This window comes from Cherax quadricarinatus, chromosome 81 (genome assembly GCF_038502225.1).
Source record: "Cherax quadricarinatus isolate ZL_2023a chromosome 81, ASM3850222v1, whole genome shotgun sequence".
Lineage (NCBI taxonomy): Eukaryota > Metazoa > Arthropoda > Malacostraca > Decapoda > Parastacidae > Cherax > Cherax quadricarinatus.
The window spans coordinates 6742716-6767062 of record NC_091372.1 but is presented as its reverse complement, the minus strand read 5'-3'; the positions used below and the strand labels follow the sequence as shown (position 1 = coordinate 6767062).

Genomic DNA, 24347 nt, shown 5'->3' with positions numbered 1-24347 from the left:
AAATATTAAATGCATAAATTTCATTTTAATACATGAAAGTAAGACAATTTCAGAAATATTATTCTGAAAACAATTGTTGAACAGCAAGTCAACATACCTATAGAAGAGATGAATTCCTTATGGTTATTGTAGAAGTGGATATAACCAGGCAGCTTCTCCGATACAAATATGGTCAATAAGTCATGGATAAGTTCTCCTTCGAGGAATTTTACAGGCTAAAAAAGCAAAAATATATAATTTCACATGAGGTAATGTATATATATGCATACATTTATTTGAAAAACTCAAAGGATAATAAACTAGGATAACCCAAAAAAGCCCACCAATGTGGCTTATTTTTATTGGGATCCTTTTTAGGCTATTTCTCATCACGAGACTAACAAATCAACTAACTCCTAGCATCAATTTACTATATGGTAACAGGGGAAGTAAGTGTTAGAAAACATGCCCATACGACCTGCCTCATAATTGGGTTCAACAACATGTCATTTCTAAGATGTTGACTTTACCCTTGCTATCATAAATGCCTCATTTATACTGTCTAAATGACTTCCAGCTACTGCCATATGGTGTCTTATCTAACAATAGGGGACATAGTAAACTGTGCACCAAAACAGAGAGAACACTAATTTTTGTATTCCAGACATTGTTGTGTAGCAGACACTGAGGACCAGAGGTATATATGACACTGAGGACCAGAGGTATATATGACACTGAGGACCAGAGGTATATATGACACTGAGGACCAGAGGTATATATGACACTGAGGACCAGAGGTATATATGACACTGAGGACCAGAGGTATATATGATGCTAAGCAACAATGCTCTGTCACCAGCCTTAACTCATGAACTGTGGTGTCAAGAAATGAGAATTTTGAATTTAAAAAAAGAAAAAAAAAATAATGGCAGTAAGAAATGAAATAGTAAAGAATGTGTACAAATAATGAGACTAAATGAAATTGAATAAAAGAAAAATGATATTCAGTATAGTACACAAGTGATGCAGTTAGGAACAAGTAAAAAAGAAGAAACAAAAAAAGTAGTTCATTTCTTCACCAAGGAAGTCTCCTGACATGGACCTTAATTAGATCAATGCCTATTTGGTTTACTCGTAAATGTTTAAATGGTGATTTCATAAGCCCTGTGGCTTAGGTGTGGATGATGATTAGTGAGCATCAGTTGTGCCACTGGGTCTATGACAGAGAGATGCCCACTGGCTCTTGCAATGTGTAGTAGCTAATGGCTACATGGCAGAAGGCATGTGGAAAAGCAAACTGTTGACCTTAGTTCTCATTATAGTATATAGATTTCCACCCTCTAAAAATAACTAATCAAATCAAATCAAATTTTATTTCTTTGCTAAGGTCACAATGTGTGTTTACATTTCATAACTTGACTAGCACAAAGAAAGTCACTATTATGCCAAGGTATTTCGGGCAGACTTAATCTAATACTTAAAGACTACTCACGTCTAGACAGGTGAAGAGTGATAATTACAAATATTGAATATTTATGCTATTATTAATATGAGGTAGTACAATTTATGATACAAACATACACTTTTAATTTTGTAATAATGGTTTAATAGTTAAGGGATAATAAAATATTTGGAAGAGTAGCTTTAAATTTGGTTAGAGTTTAGCACAGTGTGTGTATGGTTGTTACTGAGAGATGAGATGACTTTTGAGTATAGTCCTAAATTGATTAGTGGGCAGGGAACCTCTTGCTGTTCCGGATAGTTTTCCAGATCTTCAGGACTTGTATGTGCATTGCATTTTTGCAAAGTGTGAAACAGACATGAGAGTTGTTAAAAAGTGTTTTGTGTCTCATATTATGCCTGTGTGTTCTGTTGAAGCTGTCTAGAAGTTAGAGTGGAGGGTTGATATTGGAGTTTAATGGTCTGTATATAAAGAAGGCACAACAATAAGTGTGCATATTTTGTATATTAAATAAGTTCAAGCTTTTGAAGAATGGTGGGGCATGTTGTCTGGCACAGGAGTTTGTGATCACCCACAATGCCGCTTTTTGTTGGGTTATTAAAGGTTTAAGGTGATTGGCCGTGGTAGATCCCCAAGCACAAATACAATAGGTAGGTAAGGGTATATCAGAGTGATTTAACCCTTTGAGGGTTGACAGGCCCTCTCCGAGACTTGTTCTCAAGGTCGGCCAAATTTCAAAAAAAAAAAATAAAACTATTTTTTCTTATGAAAAGATAGAGAATCTTTTCCCGATCATAATGGCACCAAAAGTATGAAATTTGATGGAAAACTTACGGAATTATGCTCTTGTGAAGTTAGCAGTCTAGACGATGTTTACGCATCGGCGATTTTGCCCACTTTGAGCCCTATTTTCAGCCAATTCCTGTGTACTAGTTGACAAAAATCATAACTATTTCTCTAGAACTCCATTTTTTCTATTGAATGAGTACAAGAAACCACCCATTTACTTATTTCAACTATCCAATACAGTGGTCAGAATTTAGCAATTTTGCCAATTTCAAACAAATTTCAAAAGATGCCAATTTCCAAATAGGGTCCAGAATAAAGAAGAAAGACATTCCTGGCACTAAAATAACATTTCCTCTGTTCGTTAGTACCATCCTCAGGCCCCTCTTATATTTCTTTGGCTTTCCACTTTCAATTTTTATTCTTACAAAAAATAGAAGATTTACTGTTATGCAGACTACTGCATTAGTGTAGAAATGGTATAAATAATATCAGCGCACTTGTGAAAGAATATTAGACTCACCAGTTGATGTGTATTGGACGCTTGGCATGATTTGTTTACTTTTGAACTTTGGTAAAAATCAAACATTTCTGCTAATTTGAGCTCAATTTCAAGGTACTTTTCATTGTAAAACCAGTCAAAATCATCTCAATTTCTGTAATATGTCTTCCATTCTATAAAATAAGATCAAGAAAACTAGAATACAGCAATAAATACCATACGAAAATACATTGCAAAGTTGCTGTTTTATTCCAAAAACACGGTCAAAGTTTTTTTTTTCCCCATTATGCACTGTGTGCTGCAGGATTTTTTTTATACTGTGCACACTGACCACATAGACCCATTCTTTCATATGTATGCCTACCAGCTTTCTCCCACTAGATTTGAGGGTGCTAGAATTTAGGCGTACTAGTACATCAAAAACCCTGGGTCGTAAGCCGTACTAGTACGGCCGAAACCCTCAAAGGGTTAAAGTGAGGAGTGCCATTTGGGGTACATAGTACTGTATCTTGGAAAAGATACCTACTGTTTTGGAAACTTTCTTAGTTATATGCTGGATGTGGGCCTGAAATTTTAAATGACAGTCAAGGTGGAGACCAAGAAATTTGCCCACAGTGTCTTGTAATGGGTGAACCATTTATTGATATGTTTAGCTGGATATTTAATGCTCTGTTTCCAAAAAGCATGAAGTAGATTTTGTCTATATTGAAAGCAAGTTTGTTAGTCATCATCCAGTTTGATATTTTATGTAGCTCACTGTTTACAGTGGTGGGAGAAGACGTAAGTGGCGTCATCTGAAAATAGAACTGGTTTAAGGAGTCACGGTGCATTTGGGAGGTCATTGATGTAAATAAGAAAGAGTAGAGGACCTAGGACACTTCCCTGTGGCATTCCAACAACTACAGGCTGTGTATTGGAGGTCACGCCATTTGTGTATACATACTGGTGTCTACCACTAAGATAAGATTTTAGGTAATTGAGAGAGTCCTCTGACCCCATAATGCTCTAGTTTTAGATGCAAGATATTGTGGTTTACTGTATCAAATGCTTTCTGTAGGTCTATGAAGAGCCCTAAAGGATATTAATTTTTTTCAAGTGTTGTATACAGTAGGGCCCCGCTTAACGGCATTTCACTTTACGGCGTTCTGCTAATATGGTCATTTCAAATTATGACCAAAACTCTCTATACGGCTCCCCCCACCTGACTTTCTAATATGGTCACCGTGCCCCACCCGGTTTGTTTACATTCTATGCGAGATCAGTAAGCACTACGTCTCTCCATTATGTCTGGAAACTCCAAAATTTCAAGTGTTTTTAAAAGTTATTTCATATTTTATATATACTCTGATAATTATACTTATGTATACCTGTACCTAAATAAATGGCGTGCAGGTACACATTAAAATCAGTAAGAGTGTCTTATGACTCGAGACATCATATTAGTAATGATAATAATCACCGAGTCTCTTTAAATGTTGTATATTACATTTATATTTTTTTTCCAACAAGTCGGCTGTCTCCCACCGAGGCAGGGTGACCCAAAGAGAAAGAAAATCCCCAAAAAAGAAAATACTTTCATCCTCACTCACACAATCACTTTTTGCAGAGATGCCCAGAATACAACAATTTAGAAGTATATACGTATAAAAATACACAATATATCTCTCCAAACTGCCAGTATCCCAAACCCCTCCTTTAGAGTGCAGGCATTGTACTTCCCATTTCCAGGACTCAAGTCTGGTTATATAAAATAACTGGTTTCTCTGAATCCCTTCACTAAATATTACCCTGCTTACACTCCAACAGATCGTCAGGTCCCAAATACCATTCGTCTCCATTCACCCCTATCTAACACGCTCATGCATGCTTCCTGGAAGTCCAAACCCCTCGCCCACAACACCTCCTTTACCCCCTCCCTCCAACCTTTTCGAGAACGACCCCTACCCCGCCTTCATTCCCCTACAGATTTATACGCTCTCCATGTCATTCTACTTTGATCCATTCTCTCTAAATGACCAAACCACCTCAACAAACCCTTTTCAGCCCTCTGACTAATACTTTTATTAACTCCACACCTTCTCTTAATTTCCACGCTCCGAATTTTCTGCATAATATTTATTCCACACATTGCCCTTAGACTTTTTTGGGTTATCCTAGGTTCCCTACACATATGCTGCTATGTATGATAATTCTATGTAACTGTATTTGTGTTTACCTGAATAAACTTACTTACTTACTTACTTACTAGGACATCTCCACTGCCTCCAACCGCCTCTTCGCTGCAGCATTTACAACCCAAGCTTCACACCCATATAAGAGTGTTGGTACTACTATACAGTGGACCCCCGCATAACGATATTAATCCGTTCCTGAGAGCTCACTGTTATGCGAAATTATCGTTATGGGAATGAATTTTCCCAATAAGAAATAATGGAAATCAAATTAATCCGTGCAAGACACCCAAAAGTATGAAAAAAAAATTTTTACATGAAATATACATTTTCCTACACACAAAGAGAAGGATACATGCACAATAGTAGAGTAGTACATGCACAATATATATTGTGCATGTACTACTCTACTAAATGAAGAATAAATGACACTTACCTTTATTGAAGATGCAGCAATGACTGATGAGACACTGTCCTGGGAGTGCCTTTTCCTCCTGAGTACTGTAGGTCCTGTTTGGCATTTTCTTCCAGAACAGGCCTTATCACACACTACGATTCTTAAATCTCTCAAACCAACCTTTGCTGGCTTTAAATTCACCAATATGAGCACTAGTTCCAGGCATTTTTCCCTGTTCACCTGGGTGTTAGTCGACTGGTGTGGGTTGCATCCTGGGAGACAAGATTAAGGACCCCAATGGAAATAAGTTAGACAGTCTTCGATGACACTGACTTTTTTGGGTTATCCTGGGTGGCTAACCCTCTGGGGTTAATTGTTTCTTGGTATTCTCAATAAGCCACACCAACAATGGTGCTACAGCAGCAGCAGCAGCAGCTGACAGTGCTACAGCAGCAGCTGACAGTGCTACAGCAGCAGCTGACTGTGCTACAGCAGCAGCAGACGGTGCTACAGCAGCAGCAGACGGTACTACAGCAGCAGCAGCAGCAGCTGACGGTGGTACAGCAGCAGCAGCTGATGGTGCTACAGCAGCAGCTGACAGTAATACAGCAGCAGCAGCTGACAGTGCTACAGCAGCAGCAGACGGTGCTACAGCAGCAGCAGACGGTACTACAGCAGCAGCAGCAGCTGACAGTGCTACAGCAGCAGCAGTAGTTGACCATGGTACCACAGTATTTCGATAGTATTTCTCACCCTTTTTACCACAGGGTTGGCCCTAGAAGCTTTCTTGGGGCCCATGGTCACTTATTTTGCAGATAAAAATCACCAAAAACGCTGTAATAATACGAAATGTTCCGACTGTATGCTTGGATGTTACCGCGGAGGCTGGCTTGTAAACAATGCCACTGGCGGAACATGCGAGGCTGGCTCAGGCCTCACATAGACGCGTCTCGAACGAATAGCGCTGAGCGAGTTTTTTAGTGCTATGCGAGGCAAAATTTTAGTGATAAAATGTATCGCTATGCGGATTTAACGTTGTGTGATGCCAACGGTATGTGGGGGTCCACTGTACTTTCATACATTCCCTTCTTTGCCTCCATAGATAACATTTTTTGCCTTCACATATACCTCAATGCACCACTCACCTTTTTTCCTTCATCAATTCTATGATTAACCTCATCCTTCATAAATCCATCCGCTGACACGTCAACTCCCAAATATCTGAAAACATTCACTTCTTCCATACTCCTCCCCAATTTGATATCCAGTTTTTCTTTATCTAAATCATTTGATACTCTCATCACCTTACTCTTTTCTATGTTCACTTTCAAGCTTCTACCTTTACACACATTCCCAAATTCGTCCACCAACCTTTGCAATTTTTCTTTAGAACCACCCATAAGCACAGTATCATCAGCAAAAAGTAACTGTCACTTCCCATTTTGTATTTAATTCCCCATAATTTAACCCTTTGACTGTCGCGGTCGTATATACACGTCTACGAGGTACAGTGTTTGACGTATATATACTCATAAATTCTAGCGGCTTCAAATCAAGCAGGAGAAAGCTGGTAGGCCCACATGTGAGAGAATGGGTCTGTGTGGTCAGTGTGCACCATATAAAAAAAATCCTGGAGCACGCAGTGCATAACGAGAAAAAAAAAACCTGACCATTTTTAATTAAAATGCCGACTTTGTGGTCTATTTTCATATAGTATTTATGGTTGTATTCTCATTTTCTTGGTCTCATTTGATAGAATGGAAAACATATTATAGAAATAGAGATGATTTTTATTGATTTTACTATAAGAAGAACCTGGAAATGGAGCTCAAAGTAGGTTAAATGTTTGATTTTTGCCGAAGTTCAAAAGTAAACAAATGATGCCATTGTCTAATAAATGTCCAACTAGCCATTCTAATATGCAGTCATGAATGGGTTGATGTTATTTATACAATTATTACAGTATTGCAGTAGTCTGCATAACAGTAAATCTTCTATTTTTTGTTTGAATAAACATTCAAAACAGAAAGCAAGAGTAATATCAGAGGGGCCTGGAGACGTGACTGATGAACGAAGAAAATGTCATTTTAGAGCCAGGAATGTCTGCATTGTTCATTCTGGACCTTATTTTGAAATTGTCATATTTTTAATTTTCGTGAAATTGGCCAAATTGCAAATTTCTGACCACGTTATTGGGTAGTTGAAATCAGTAAATGGGCAGTTTCTTGTACTCAATAGATAGAAAAAACGGAGTTCAAAAGAAATAGCTATGAGTTTGGTCAACTGGAACAATGGAATTAGCCGAAAATAGAGCTCAAAGTGGGTGAAATCGCCGATTTGTAAATATCACTGAGGTCGCTAACTTCGCGAGAGCGTAATTCCATCAGTTTTCCATCAAATTTCATGTTTTTGGTATCATTACAATCGAGAAAAGATTCTCTATCATTTCACAAGAAAAAATATTTTTTTTTTTTTTTAAATTTTGCGACACCAGGAGACACCTCAGGATTGGGGGTTGCGACAGTCAAAGGGTTAATCCCACCCCTCTCCCGAACACCCTAGCATTTACTACTTTTACAACCCCATCTATAAATATATTAAACAACCATGGTGACATTACACATCCCTGTCTAAGACCTACTTTTACCGGGAAGTAGTCTCCCTCTCTTCTACACACCCTAACCTGAGCCTCACTATCCTCATAATATATATATTTTCATTAATCCATCTATGATATTTTTTCAAAATTATATAATAAACACGATACATAACATATAAAGATGATAAATACACCCCACAGTAGAATAAACAAACAAATATGAGATGTGGTTGCCAGACAACTTGTACAAGTGATGGCAAGAATAACATTTTCTCTAGTCCAACATAAGAGAAAATGTGTTACTGGGGGTAACTGTAGAAAATTATTCCTTTCGTATGTAAGTTTATTCAGGTACACACAAATACAATTACATAGATTATCATACATAGCAGCATATGTGTGAAGTATCTAGGATAACCCAAAAAAAAAGTCAGACAGAGTGACTTATTTCCAATGCCTTCACTCAGAGCGTCATTTCTTCTAAAAATGGTGTTACATGAGAATGGAAGTGTTCCTCTTTATTTATTCTACCACATCAATGTAGAGACAACTTGTACACAATGTAACTTGTACACAAACCAAATGTGTACACCTGGTTTGTTTACAAAACTTGCGGTCGCCTGGTTTGTTTACATAACTCTGCACCTGTCCTCCCACGTATACTCATTCTCTCTCTCTTAGTTATTCGTTTTATCTCTTTACTCACCCTTGACCCTACACTAAGACTAAAAATATTTTAAGTAATGAGTGAACTGTATACGCATTTTATCACTCTGGGATGCTTAATTGTCATAGAATATTATGTGTGGGTGGAATGGCCTGATATGGTAGCCTGGCTGGCTACCCTACATACCACACTTGATTTCTTACAATAAATACTACTAGTCTCACCCTAGATTAAGACTAGAAATATTTTAAGTAATGAGTGAACTGTATATGCATTTTATTGCTCTGGGATGCTTAAATGTCATAGAATATTATGTGTAGGTGGGGTGGCCTGGTATGGTAGCCTGGCTGGCTACCATACATACCACACCTGATTTCTTACAATAAATACTACTCATCTCACCCTACATTAAGACTACAAATATTTTAAGGTAAGTAATGAGTGTACTATATGTGTATTTTACTTTTTTATTGTTTTTTAATGCCTAGTTCTATTGCTATTGTTAGTGTAAACTTATCTAGTATTTGTATGCATTTATAAGTGGAAAAAAAAGGGTGTTCCACTTTACGGCGATTTCTGCTTTATGGCGGTAGCCTGGAACCTAACCTGCCATATAAGTGGGGCCCTACTGTATAGTAATTCGAGCATCTGAATTATTGCATCATTCGTGCCTTTTTTCGGCCTAAACCCAAACTGAGCATCATATTTGTCTCATGATTAGTAAATAAAAGATCGAGCCTCCACATCTTGCACTAATGGCCCACATGGTTTTTGTGAAGCATGTACATGATAATAACAGAGATTTAAAGGATGGGATAGGGAAATGGAAGCCACACACTACACTCCAAAAATGCAAGGCCATAACTATTACGGTGCTGTATTTTTACACAGCTGCAAAAAATGTTATGGTTATACCTTAAGTGTAAGTAGATGATCCATAATGTATGTCGTAGGGTCGGCAAGGGAAGCAATTATACACCGATGAGCGTCTTCACGTGCCTGCGATGCATTCTCCGTCGTATAAGTGCCCAGCAATTCTATCATTACTTTACTTGCATCCTCACTAAAAGTAAATATTAAACATTTTAATAAACTTTTAAAACAAGTTAATTAAAAATCATAAATATTTTTTTAATTCTTAGGATTTAAACAATAAAAAGATCAAAGGTGCTGACTCGCATAACTGCTAATTTTTACTAATACAGTGGACCCCCGCCTTACGATATTAATCCGTTCCTGAGAGCTCATCGTAAGCCGAAATTATCGTTAGCCGAATTAATTTTCCCCATAAGAAATAATGGAAATCAAATTAATCTGTTCCTGACACCCCAAATATTAATTTTAACCCTTTCAGGGTCCGTCCCGTAGATCTACGGCTTTATGTTCAGGGTCCAAACCGTAGATCTACGCCATGAGCTCAGCTCACTCTGATAAACTGTGAGTGGTACATTTGGGCCTAGATATGAGAGAATACATCTATGTGGTATGTGTGCACCACATAGAACAGATCCTGCAGCACACTGTGTATAATGAGAGAAAAAAAATGAAATCATGATTTTTCGATTAAAACAGCAAATTTGCAGTGTTTTTTCGTATGTTTTTTATAGTTGTATTTGCGATTTCTTGGTCTCATTTGATAGAATGGAAGACATATTACAGAAATAGAGATGATTTTGATTGGTTTTAGTATTGGAAATGGCTTGAAACTGAGGTCAAAGTAGCGGAAATGTTAAATTTTTGCCGATATTCAAGAGTAAACAAACGACCTCACACATCCAATACACGTCAGCTGGTGGGTCTAATATACATTCACAAATATGGTGATGATATTTATACAATTATTACAGTATTGCATAAGAGTAAATCTTCTATTTTTTGGTGTGAATAAAAATTCATTATGTGAATAAAAAATCAAAATGGAATTTATTTGTAAAGCCTCAAAACATAACTAATGAACAGAGGAAATGTTAGTTTAGTGCCAGGAATGCCTACATTGTTCATTCTGGACCCTATTTTGAAATTGGAATATTTTGAACTTTGTGTTAAATTGGCCAAATTAACAATTTCCGATCACTTTATTTTGTAGTTGAAACAGTTGACTTGGCAATTTCTTGTGCTCAATCGATAGAATAGAAGTAATACTAGTGAAATAGCTAAGAATTTGGTTGATTGGAATAATGTAATTGGCCTAAAATGGGAGTCAAAGTCGGCAAAATCGCCGATTCGTAAATATCACTGACACATCAAAATTCGCGAGAGCATAATTTTGTCAATTTTCCACCAAATTTCGTACTTTTTGTTTTATTACCTTCACAAAAAGATTCTCTACGATTTCATAAGAAAAAATAACAATTTTTTTTTTTAAATTCTTGGACACTGGTGCGTGACTCCAGATTTGGGCCTTGGACCCTGAAAGGGTTAATACACAAACTAAAGACATGCGCAATTACTACTCTACTAAGAATAGAATACATGACACTTACCTTTATTGAAGATCTGGTGGTGACTGATGGGATGGGAGGAGGGGAGTGTGTGGAAGTTATTGTTTAGAAGGGGAATCCCCTTCCATTAGGGCTTGAGGTAGCAAGTCCTTTTCCGGGGTTACTTCCCTTCTTCTTTTAATGCCACTAGGACCAGCTTGAGAGTCACTGGACCTGTGTCGCACAACAAATCTGTCCATAGAGCTCTGTACCTCCCGTTCCTTTAAGACTTTACTAAAATGGGCCATAACATTGTCATTGTACAGGTTGCCAACACGGCTTGCAGTAGCTGTGTCAGGGTGATTTTCATCCGTAAAGGTTTACAGTTCAAACCACTTTGCACACATTTCCATAATCTCTTTTTTCAATTCCATACTAATTCTCGCCCTTTTTACCACAGGGATGGCACTAGAAGCTTTCTTGGGGTCCATGGTGACTTATTTTGCAGTTACAAGCACTAAAAACACTGGGATAATGTGAAATGTACCGATTATATGCATAGATGCGACTACACTGGCTGGCTTGTAAACACTGGCGCTGAGGCCACACGTGGGAAACGTCCTGGACGAATCACGTAAGGTGAGTTTTTTATCATGAGGCGAGGCAAAATTTTTGCATTCAAATGCTTCGTATGGCGGATTTAACATAACGCGATGCGTTCGTAAGGCGGGAGTCCACTGTATATACTACAAAAATCATAAATAATTTCTAGCATTAACATTTCAAATCTACAGAAATGTACAAAAAATTATTTGTACAACAAGAAAATATTTTAATACAAAATATCACCTAATTTTGTTGGCAAGGAGTGTCTGATGCAACAAACGAAGCAGCTGCTGCATCTGTTCAGTAGATGGAGGTGGCTGGGCAGTGTTGAGTGTGCAGCGCATCTTTTCTGCAGACTGATATACTGCCTGGATCTGTCCAATTTGACCAGACACTTGCACCATTGTGTAGTAAACATGATAGCGCACTCCAAGATTCTCTGGCAAAGCGTGAAACAAGAGATTCAACCTGAAGGAAAGTAATATTAACAATGAATGCAGATTCACAGCAAATACAGATCTTCAAAATGGTGATGTAATCCATGGATTACTCAAGGAAATCTCATTACCAAAGAACTAAGGCTACCAAGATCTCCAGTCCTTATACCAACTAATTTTTTCTCATGGTTCCATCATTCTCAGGCAATATAGGCATTAGAGGTCAGATTCACTATAAAGTAAATGCCATATCAAAACACATTCAAACACATGTTTGGTAATCAAAGTCCTCATGTTACAAGTTTATGTGATCATAGTGTTTAGCATAATCAACAATTGTTGTATTTAATATGAGTTTTCCATGATTTGCATTGCATTTTAGGTGAATCTTTTCTATGTGTAAATTATTTTTTTATTAACACATTGGCCGTCTCCTACCAAGTCAGGGTAGCCCAAAAAAGAAAAACTTTCACAATCATTCACTCCATCACTGTCTTGCCAGAGATGCACTTACACTACAGTTATAAAACTGCAACATTAACACCCCTCCTTCAGAGTGCAGACACTGTACTTCCCATCTCCAGGACTCAAGTCCGGCCTGCCAGTTTCCCTGAATCCCTTCATAAATGTTACCTTGCTCACACTCCAACAGCCCGTCAAGTCCTCAAAACCATTTGTCTCCATTCGCTCCTATCTAACACACTCACACATGCTTGCTGGCAGGCCAAGCCCCTTGCACACAAAACCTCCTACACCCCCTCCCCCTAACCTTTCCTAGGCCTACCCCTACCCTGTCTAATATTTTACACTGTCCCAGCCACAGTACTGTTACTTTTTATTCTTTATGTATATATCCTATGTAGTGTATTTATAAAAAAAAATTACCTGTTTTTTTGTCACTTTCTCATAGTGACAAAACTTTTGTCTAAAGTAAACAAAGTAAACCCTCGATTAAATGCACTAATAGGAGGAAGCAGACAGGTAATGGTGACTGGTGGACAGAGATGAGGTTGTTCTGCTGTGACTAACAAAAGCTGATAACTAATAGATTGTCCACTGTTTCCAAATCAACTGACCCAGCAGATATCATCCTGTATTTCTGAAGTCTTAAAACAAATGGCAGGTCAAAACTTGTTAATGCAAGTGGAGAGCTCAGTTTCAAAAATCAGTGAATTTACCTATTACAAATTACAATTAACAATTGTTTACCACTGATATATATGCTAGTCAACAATGATAAATGAGAGGAAAGTAACTTTTAGAATTTTAATGTAAAAATATTCTGGGAGTCATCATACAGAATATATATTAAACAGGGATTAGTACAGAGGAGTTGGTACAGAAAAAATGGCATTTACAAAATGAATAGAATGAAAATACTGTTCTGAAATTTTGTGGTTAGAGATCTAATGAAATAAGCAGATTATCACTTCTTACAGGAAAACACAAATGTATTTTATCAGAAAATAAAACTTACACTCTTAAGCAGACATGTCCTAATCTGTTGGAAGGTGCCTTGGCAAGCTTCTCACAGAATGCCAGAATAAGAGACTCGGTTTTTTCCCCAACAGGTACCTGGTACAAAAAAAAAAAAAAAAAAAGTTTCATACTTATATTTACAGAAGCAATATTAAAGACCAATATTCAATTTCCAGATGCTTTTCTGCCAAACATAACGTCTTAGTATCACAGGTGACAAGGACTCAACTGCAGGACGGTAATCAAAATATCAAGTCAGGATTTGTACACTGGTTTGGATATCAGAGTGGTGAAGGTATCAGCACTTAGTTCTAGCTCCTGTATCAAAAAATCAAGAACATAAAAAAATAAGGGTTCACTTAACCCTTTGACTGTTTCAGGCCCCTCTCTGAAACTGTCATTCTATGTCGCCAAATATTCGAAAAAAAAAAAAAATATTTTTTCTTATGAAAATGTTAGGAATATTTTTACTAGTGTTTTAAGCCTAAAAAAATTTTTTTGCCATCAGTACTTACCAAGATATAGAGCCGCAAAGTTTGCAGAAATTGACGTGCGTACGGCAACAGCGGCGACTGCCGCCCACCCGGTATTCTTTTATTTACTCTAATTCAAAGGTTTCTTGCATTTTTCAATATTTTTCTTTTCCAGGTAACTTATGTGGCCTGTGAGACCAATGTAAGGTGCATTGTTCAAATATACACTCATTATTTACAACACAATAACAGAACAAACTTTATCACTATTAGTTTGTGTATACACTTTGTTTACACAAACAAACAATACAAAACAATGTTTATTACTATTGTTCCATAATATATATACATATGTACAGTCACTAAACACGTTCCTAGAACTGCTGCAGCTTGTGGAACTCTTTGAAACATGGGTATATGCAGAGGGGCACTTCACACTCCTCACACATAAAACGAGTGTCTCTGCGTGTTTGTGGGCGTTTTGTGGTATGCATACATACATAACACCTCTGAGCATTTTTCTTGGCAGTAGTAGGAGGCAGTTGTATGGGGTAGTGATCACCAGGCCTCATACGAGATGACGTCTGTGGGCGCTGGTCTATTGCAGGAGTTGCTCCTTGGTACTTTGCAATTATTTGTCTGATTACTGACAGGCTAAATTCACCATATTTTGGTGTTTTGTTGGTCTTCAACTTGTATATGTTATAAGCATTTAGCATAGAGATATCAACAAGATGGAAAAAAAGTTTGATATACCACTTATAACTCTTGCGTACACAGTCTGCAAACCCAATCTGCATGTCACATTTGTCCACTAAGCGCATATTGAGGTTGTAGTCCATGATAGCTGCAGGCTTTAGAATGGGTTCATTGGTCTCTGTTGTCCCTGCCACTGGGTACCATTTCGTTTCTGTGAACTGATGTCAACAATGTGACATCACGTTTGTCATGCCACCGAAATGCCATGATGTCATTGGCAGCAAAGGCTTGCACCTCACCTCTGCGAGTGCCAGCGTCGAACCTTGGCATATATTTGCGATTACCACGCACTGTGCCACACACGTCTGTCAAGTTCACTCGCAAGAAATCACTGAGTAAGGGGCTTGTGTACCAGTTATCAGTAAATAACATATGCCCCTTACCAAGATATGTTTCCATCATTGTTCAAACCACATCACCAGAGATACCCAATAACTTCATGGTATCTCTCAAAATATTACTGCCAGTGTACACCATAATATCTAAAACAAGACCACTTCTGCAATCACACAGTACAAATAGCTTTATACCAAAGCATTTCCTCTTGCTTGGTATATATTGCTTCAATGAGAGTCTTCCTTTGAATAAAATCAAGGACTCATCAATAACAAGCTTACTGAAGGGATAAAAATACATGCAGCACTTTTGTTTCAGGTACATAAACACATTTCTTATCTTACATAACCTGTCGCTTCTGTCAGGCCTGGTTTTGTCTGAAAAGTGTAACATACGTAACAGTATCAGGAAACGATTGACACCTATAATGTCACTAAAACCTGGAGTTGAAATCAGGCGATCTGTTGTCCAGTATGTGGTGACAGTGTGCTTATACACATGTGGCATAAGCATTATTGTGGCAAAAAACAGGTACATCTCTGCCACAGTTGTCTCCTTCCACGAGTGTAGCCGTGATTTTGGTGAGAGAATTGTATTTGCCATGGTGTAATCAGAGTATGTGTTTGTTTCCCTGACAATGATGTCCATCAGGGGTTCATCGAAGAATAACTCAAAGCAGTCCAGTTCACTGGCATTGTTCCCAAGTGGACAAGATGGCTTTATTCCACTTTGTGTTTCATCAAAGTCATGGGGACTGGGAACAAACTCGTCACCGTCCTGCTAATCCCAGATGCGGTCTGCTGGTGGGGTCTGGATATTGTACCGTGGTTGTGGTTGTGCAGGTTGTGGTGGTGCAGGTTGTGGGAGTGTGGGGTAGGGTGAGGCAGGTCGTGGTGTAGGGCCACGGGATGTGCTCCCAGAGTTTCTCCTTCCCCTTGGAACAACATATGAAACACTACCAGACCGCATGCTACGTCGTACATACTGGCGCTTCACAGGGGAATATTCACTCTCACTGTCACTAGAACTGCTTTCAATGACCTTGAAATCACTATCACTATCACTGCTATCATCTGGGTGTTGTACACGACCAAATAGTTTCCTCTTTCGTCCTGGTACAGGCGAACGTGAACGTGAACAAGCCGGCACAGCACCAGAGGTCGAAGGTTGTGGGTCATCTGGGTTTTCGTCACTATTTACGTTATCCTGGGCACTTTTTTCGGTAACACTCACTTCAAAACCCTGGAATTCACTGTCACTGACATTTTCATCGCTGTTAGAGCTATCACTTGGGAATAAAAGACCTCCAATCCGCCGAGGAGTGAGGAACTTCTTACCGAGAGGCATGGTGAAAATGGACTGACAACATGGCGTTCCCACAATGCACCACTGGGTCCCAGATTTTTTTCACAGGGTGCACACCGACCACTGAGACCCATTCTCTCCCGTGTAGGCCTACCAGGCCTTTGGCGCTTGATTTGAAGCCGCTAGAATTTGTGCGTATAAATACGTCAGAAACATTGGCTCGTAAGATGTATTTATATGTCGGAAACAGTCAAAGGGTTAAGGAGTACTGGCCACCTCTGACTTCCTCCCCACCTTTCCTTGCATTTATGACTTTTTTTTTTTTCTTGTTAAAAGCACCTGTGAAATACTGCAATTTCAGTACTATACATAAATCAGCATTGACAATGTGAAGCCGAGTCATAATGAAGTTATAAACGACCCCTTTGGAGATACAGTGGAACCTTGGTTATCGTATGCCCTGGTTTTCACACGATTCAGTTTTCAACAACTTTTTTCGTCTAAATTTTGTCCCAGTTTTCGTGGAGTTGAGAATGGTCCGTCCTATCAAACACGTCCACCTGCCCGTGCCCACACAAAGCATCCCACACGTTCTGACTCAGTCTGGCTTTGTTTCTCATTGAGTGAATATTACCTTGCACGTTCAGATAACATTTCGTAATAATCCATTGTTTTGATGCTTGTTTATTGAGTGCGACTGCTAAATAAGCCACCATGGGGTCAAAGAAAATTCCGAGTGCCAGCCCTTTGATAAAGAAAGCGAGAAACATGATAGAATTCAAGAAAGAACTCGTAGCAAAGTATGAAAGTGGCAAAGTGGAAAGTAGCAAAGTACGAAAGTGACCAGGACATGTGTGCAAAGTGGAATGAGTTGCAAAGTTTAGTGGAGAAATATCACCCTAACAAAGCTGTTGCACGCCATGTCTGTAACATGTTCAATGACAATGCCTTGTCCCATTTTAGGCAAATCTTCAACAGACCTCTCTGGACAAATTTTTTGTGCGGTAGGGGTCCAGTGACTCAAGCTGGTCCTAGTGCCAGTAAAAGACAAAGAAGGGAAGTAACCCCGGAAAGGGCCTTGATACCTGAAGTGTTTATGGAGGGGGATTCCCCTTCCAAACAATAACCTCTCCTCCTCCCTCTCCCCTCCTTGCCATCGTCTATATGCCAACAAGTGTCTTCAATAAAAGTAATGTTAAATGTTCATTTATCCATTTCATTAGTCATTTATATTTATTTCTCATTGTTTTCTGTATGTAAAACTATAGTTATTCTCTATAAAATGTATTTTTTGTCAATATTTTTGGGTGTCTGGAACAGCTTAACTGGATTTACACTATTTCATATGGGAAATATTGCTTCAATTTTTGTACAATTCAGTTTTTGTCAGACTCTGGAACAAATTAATCACCAAAGGGGTCGTTTATAACTATTATGACTCAGCTTCAAATTGTCAATGCTGATTTACTACACACAAGAAAATTCTTGCAACTATTGGCAAGTGCAGGTGTCTTATAGTCAGTGTTATAGATCATTCCAAGATTCTTAGAATGGATCTGGTAACTTTCAGTAGAATCTGATTTGCTTCAAATATTGAACACTGGAGTATCCCACCTAGATGAAGGCAGAATGTGTAAATGTGAAGGGACACACATGCCAATTCTATGTGAAAAATAGTGAGGAATCTCCTTTTGCTGTTATATTACTTTAAATATACAGGTCAGCCATCACTAATCCGGCAATCAGTTATCCGGTTCCATCAGTAATCTGGCACTAATTTTGGCTAGCATAATTTCAAATTTCATCATTATACTGACTCAGAAATTGTGCAGATGGTTGTAAATCCACAGCAGCAAGCCAGTGGAGGAGAAAGCAGTGATGAAAATGAGAAGGATGTAGCAGTTTATTGATAGGTTAATTAGGTTTATTCTAACCTAACCACACTGTAATCTGGCAAACTCGCTAATCCCGCACACTACAGGTCCCAACGATGCCAGATTAGTGATGGCTGACCTGTACTCAAGTACAGTATATATGCCTCTTTTGAATGACTCAATCTATAACCCTTTCAGGGTCCAAGGCCAAAATCTGAAGGGGTGCCCCAGTGTCCAAAAAAAAAAAAAAAAAATTCTTACACAATTAAAGAGTATATTTTTATGAAGGTAATAAAACAAAAAAAAAAGTACCGAGATACTGGGGCAAGAAGTTGACCCAAAATGACCAGGTGGCGGCAACATCTGTGATTTCCACAAACTCGCATTTCTTTATTTTACGTTTTTTATACTTTTTTCTTTTCTTTTCTATTTTTTTCTTTTCCTAGTAACATTTGTGGCCTGTGAGACCAATAACGTATATATATACACTCGCTGTATTGAACACAATAACCGCATTATATTATTATAATATTGTTTACCACTTTTGTTTATTACAATAAACAAGCACATATCTTGTATAATACTAATGTTCTATCATATATTTACATATGTACAATCACTGGACATGTTTTTAGAACTGCTGCAGCTTGTGGAACTCTTTGAAACAAGGCACCATGCACAGAGGTACCTTACATTCCTTACACAAACCGATTGTCTTTGCATCTTTGTTGCCATTGTTTTGTTTGTGCACAGACAACACATCTCTTCTGAGCAAATTTCTTCTTAGTTGCAGGAAGCTGTATTATGAAGTGATCACCTTCCCTCCTCAAACGCTTGGGTATAACCTGAGGAGTTCGAGGACGGTTTTGTATAGCAGGTATTGTTACCTGGTACTTCATTATGAGTTGTCTGACAACAGACAAACAAAATTCACCATACGGTGGTCTGTTGCCAGTTTTCACTTGGTACATATTATATGCATTGAGCATTGAAATGTCCACTTGTAACTCTTACAAACACAATCAACAAAGCCAATCTGCATGTCACATTTGTCAACCAAACTCATGTTTTGTGTATAATCAGTCACTGTCACTGGTTTTCGAATACGTTCATTAGTCACTATCAACTCTGCCACTGTCTTGCATTTCGTTAGGGTGAATGGTTGTCAGCAATGTGACGTCTCGTTCATCATGCCACCGTAATGCCATGATGTCATTGGCAGTAAACACCTGCATCTCATCACCACGAGTGACAGTGTTGAACCTGGGCATATGTTTACGATTAGAACACACTGTGCCACACACATCTGTCATGTTCACTCGCAAGAAATCACTGAGTAAAGGGCTTGTGTACCAGTTATCAGTACATAATGTATGCCCCTTACCAAGATAAGGTGCCATCATGCTTCTCACTACGTCACCTGAGATACCCAATAACATCCTGGTATCTTTCAATGTTTTACTTCCCGTGTATACAACAATATCTAATACCAGGCCACTGTCACAGTCCCAGAGTACAAACAGTTTTCTCTTGCTCAGTATATACTGTTTGAACGAAAGTCTACTTTTGAACAAAATCAAAGACTCATCAAGTACAAGATTCTTGGATGGATAAAAGTACATGTTGAACTTTTGTTTCAAATACATAAAAACATTTCTAATCTTGTATAACCTGTCACTTTTGTCAGGCCTGGTTTTGTCAGAGAAGTGCAACATACGTAACAGTAAGATAAACCTGTTCACTGGGATGATTTCACTGAAGGCCAGGGTAGAAATTAGTGGATCTGTGGACCAGTATGATTTTATATTATGCTTATAGACATGAGGCATAAGCATTATTGTTGCAAAAAGCAAATACATTTCTGCAACCAGTGTAGTCTTGACTGTGGTGATATCGTATTTGTCATGGTGTACTCAAAATACTGGTTACTTTCCCTGACAACAGTTTTCATGAAGGGCTGGTCAAAGAATAGTTCAAAGAATTCCAGTTCATTTGCAGTGTTTCCAAGGGGACAAGTAGGTAGAATTCCACTTTGAGAGTCATCAAAGTGGTGGGGCTTGGGAACAAAATTGGGATTTTGCTGCCAATCCCACATACGGTTTGCTGGTGGATACTGGACATCATAAGCTGGTTGTGCTGGTAGTTGTGGTTGTGGTGGGCTGGTGGCTGACGCTCCGCTTTGCCCTTGAACTGAGGAGTCAGCAGCGTGGGTCCCAGCCTGGGCTGGCGAGTCATGCATGGCCGTGGCACTACCATCACCACTACCACCACCTACTGATGCCTGTGGTCTATCCATACCAAGTGTAGCCACATCATCCTCACTTTCACTGTCTATTCCTGGTGTAGGGCCATGGGATGTACTTCGGGATGTAGTCCGTCCCCTGGGCACTGCATAGGGAACACTACCCAAGCACATGCGGCAGTGTATGTACTGACGCTTCACTGGTGAATATGTTACCTCACTATCACTGCTCAAATGATCGTCAAGAACAATAAAATCACAATCCACGTCACTATCATCATCATTACTGAAGTCAGAGGCCTGGCCACGTGAAAATAATAGTTTTCTCTTGCGATGAGGTACAAATGAACATGACTGAGGCATGCCCACACCAGAGGTAGAAGGTTGAGGATCATCAGGGTTTTCTGCACTATTATCGGCATCCTGGTCATTCCTTTTGGTCACTAACTGATCAAAGCCATAGAATTCGTCTTCATTTCCACTTCCATCAAAGTCAGAACTATCAGATAGGAAGAGGAGAGTCCCAATTTTCCTTGGAGTGAGAGATGCCTTGTGACGAGGCATGGTGAACAAGGTAACTGAGCCAGCGTTCCCACACACACCATGCAGACCCGTTCTCTCACATGTAGGCCTACCAGCCTTTTCGTGCTAAATTTGACGCCGCTAGAATTTTGGCGTAGATCTATGGTTTGGACCCTGAACGTAAAGCCATAGATCTACGGCACGGACCCTGAAAGCGTTAATGGCTGATGCATCTTACAAACAGGACAGTACTATAAAGCTAAATAAATGACACTAATGCTTACTGGCTTGCTTTTGTATCTACTTGATTCCATAAACTGAAAGGAAATTTACTGGGCTATTAAATATCTGTCGTGTGGGTACTTACGGAGATACTGGAGTAAGGAATACACTCGTTGGATGGTTTAGGAGTTGTATATTATGAAAGTCGAAGGGGAAAAGCCCAGGCCTGCTTGTCGAGTCTATGCCTAGGGTGAAAGTGAGGAGGCGGCTTGCGGCCAACCGCTCACATGAGTGACTCATGATGTCATGGCTAGCCAGGAAGCCTATCTACAACATAGTTGGGATTAACTACGTATAATACACAAGTAATACAAGTAATCAGCGACACACTACTGACAGCTCAGCCACATTAATGTATGGTGTCCTGACATACAGCTACTAATACAAACTATAGACTGCAGGCATTAAGGCTCTGGGCCGATTCTATATAATATCAAATACACAACAGTAAAACATAAGAATTAAAATCTGGAATTCATTACCTGTGAATATAAAAGAAACACTGTCTGTTTGTAAATTCAAGTCTCTTCTCAAAAATCACTTACATACCCACAACTAAATAAATACTGAATAATTGTATCTCATATATGTATCTCATTATTGTATCTCATAAATGTCAACCTGTGACCCAATCAAACTTTGTTACTTTTTAACTTCATTACCTAACAGAATACTCCATTCTACTGATTACACAGCAATGCAGTAAATGACCATATGACCTGTCTTTGTAATACTCATTTGTACTAAAGTGTTATCTGTTTTACAATAATTTTTGCACCACTGAATATATCATTGCTTAGTTAATCTTAAGTTAATTTTAAGCCTGCCCATAATGCTCTGCATACAATGGGCTTTGGCATGCTGCACTTTAAAAATTGTATTCCTTGTACTTCTCTGTATCATGTTCAAATTAAATAAATAAATAAATAAATAAGAACTAATCATAATAATTGTAACAGACTGTAATGGATGTTACTGTAATACATTACAAATTATGGTAAGTGATAGAATCAATGGTGGGATAGTACAATCTGTATTCATGTGATCTATGGATTCTGAGGAAGTAAATTTACAAAAGAAGAAAGCGGTTAACAGAAAAGGCAGACTCGGCGCACACAAATCTTTTACTGTTAAATCTCAGAATTCAGAGAGAACGTGAACACACAAAAAAAAAATTTGAACATTAATAAGTAGGTGTGGTAACACAGTAGGAGGACTCTCTTAAATTAGCTTAGCTATCTATACAACTTATTAATATTTAACCCCAACTCTGCTAGGGTGAGAATGAGAAAGAGGCCTGGGGCCAACCACTCACATGAGTGTGACTCGTGATGTCACGGCTAGCCAGGGAGCCTATAACATAGCTGAGATTAACTACGTATACTACACAAGTAATACAAGTAATCAGTGACACACTACTGACACATCTAGTTATCTGAAGGAACACATCAACTCACCACAATCAGAACTGAAACAATAGAGTTTAACAGTGCCTCCACCTCAGCTTCTGTGGCCTCTGAGGAAAAGGCTGTGTCACACACTCCAATGATTTTGTGCAAATCGTCTTCAAGACCCTTGGAGCTCCGCTCCTTTGAAATCTCTGCACCCACCTCATTGAGGTATGCACGGAGCTCTTCCACCTGTAATTATAAAATAAAATAATGTAAAATCGGATAAAAAAACAAGAGGGCAACATAGTGTATCAGAATCTTAATTTTATTTACAATGGCCACAAAAAAATCTATACATTTCCAATGCAAAAAGAAATCTATACACTAGATTTTGGTGTATACATTTCACTTGAATTTCCGCCATAAGAAAAGTGGGCAGAGCTTGTGATGGCTTAGTGTACTGGAGCCCGTCTTGCACCAACGTTCTCCACCACCCTATGTTTCATGCTCTTCCAGAGCTCGATGAGGAAGATTGCTACATTGATATTCATTCCCCATTTTTTTCACTCGACCACGAGCTTCGCCACACTATATCTCTGCTCCAAGTGGTCAGAAAGGGTCGAACAAAACTTTCAATTGTAGAGAAGACTTGTGCACTCACCCTATTAGAGCAAGGCATGTCTGTTATATCCGTAGCCACAGACCTGAAGGTGACCAGGATGGCAATTTACAACCTCAAGAAAGCAACTGCCTCACTCCCACCTGGTACTGTACCACCTAGGAAGGTGGGGTCTGTGGCCCCCAAAAAGACTTCTCTTGACTTAAGAAATCGTAATGACACGATTGCAAATAAACCATACCCCCGGCCGGGATTGAACCCGCGGTCATAGAGTCTCAAAACTCCAGCCCGTCGCGTTAGCCACTAGACCAGCTAGCCACAATAAGATTCATCCAACTAGGTATATTTCTACACCATAGGAAAGTTAGCACAGGCACCTCTGTGACCACAAATGCAAGTTTTTACAGACGAATCTCCAGCTAGCGTGGCCGTGACGAACTCTAGCTAGAGTTCGTCACGGCCACGCTAGCTGGAGATTCGTCTGTAAAAACTTGCATTTGTGGTCACAGAGGTGCCTGTGCTAACTTTCCTATGGTGTAGAAATATACCTAGTTGGATGAATCTTATTGTGGCTAGCTGGTCTAGTGGCTAACGCGACGGGCTGGAGTTTTGAGACTATGACCGCGGGTTCAATCCCGGCCGGGGGTATGGGAAGACTTCTCTTCACACAGACAAGAACCTGAAGAGGAAAGCGTTATCAGATCCTGCCATAACAGCTGCAGACCTCAAGAAAAGGCATCCTGCACTTCTGAAAGACGTTGTAGTGCGAACCATTCAGCACTGACTGCAAAAGGACCTGAAAATGCCTGCTTGATGTGCCACCAAGAAGCCCATGCTAATTGAAGCCATGAAGAAGAAACGGCTTCAGTTCTGCAAGAAGTACAAGGATTGGACCTCAGACCAGTGGCAGAAGGTAATGTTCAGCAACAAGAGCACCTTCAGGCTCGTCAGGAGCGGCTCTAAGATCGTCCATCATCCCAGTGGTGTGTCCCGTTACGACCGCAGTATGCCGTGAAGACAGTGAAGCACGCTGACAGTG

General features: G+C 39.1%; 1 protein-coding gene across 1 annotated transcript in view; it reads right to left on the bottom strand.

The window, feature by feature from the left end:
* Positions 1–24347, bottom strand: part of eIF3m (eukaryotic translation initiation factor 3 subunit m) — a 43192-nt gene that overhangs the window by 5782 nt on the left and 13063 nt on the right. Inside the window, exons 2-6 of the mRNA XM_053792706.2 lie at positions 22756–22938; positions 13504–13601; positions 11833–12057; positions 9479–9626; positions 98–215 (exon numbers count right to left, since the gene is read on the bottom strand). Coding sequence (XP_053648681.1) covers positions 98–215; positions 9479–9626; positions 11833–12057; positions 13504–13601; positions 22756–22938 — 772 coding nt within the window. The remainder of the gene's footprint in view (positions 1–97; positions 216–9478; positions 9627–11832; positions 12058–13503; positions 13602–22755; positions 22939–24347) is intronic.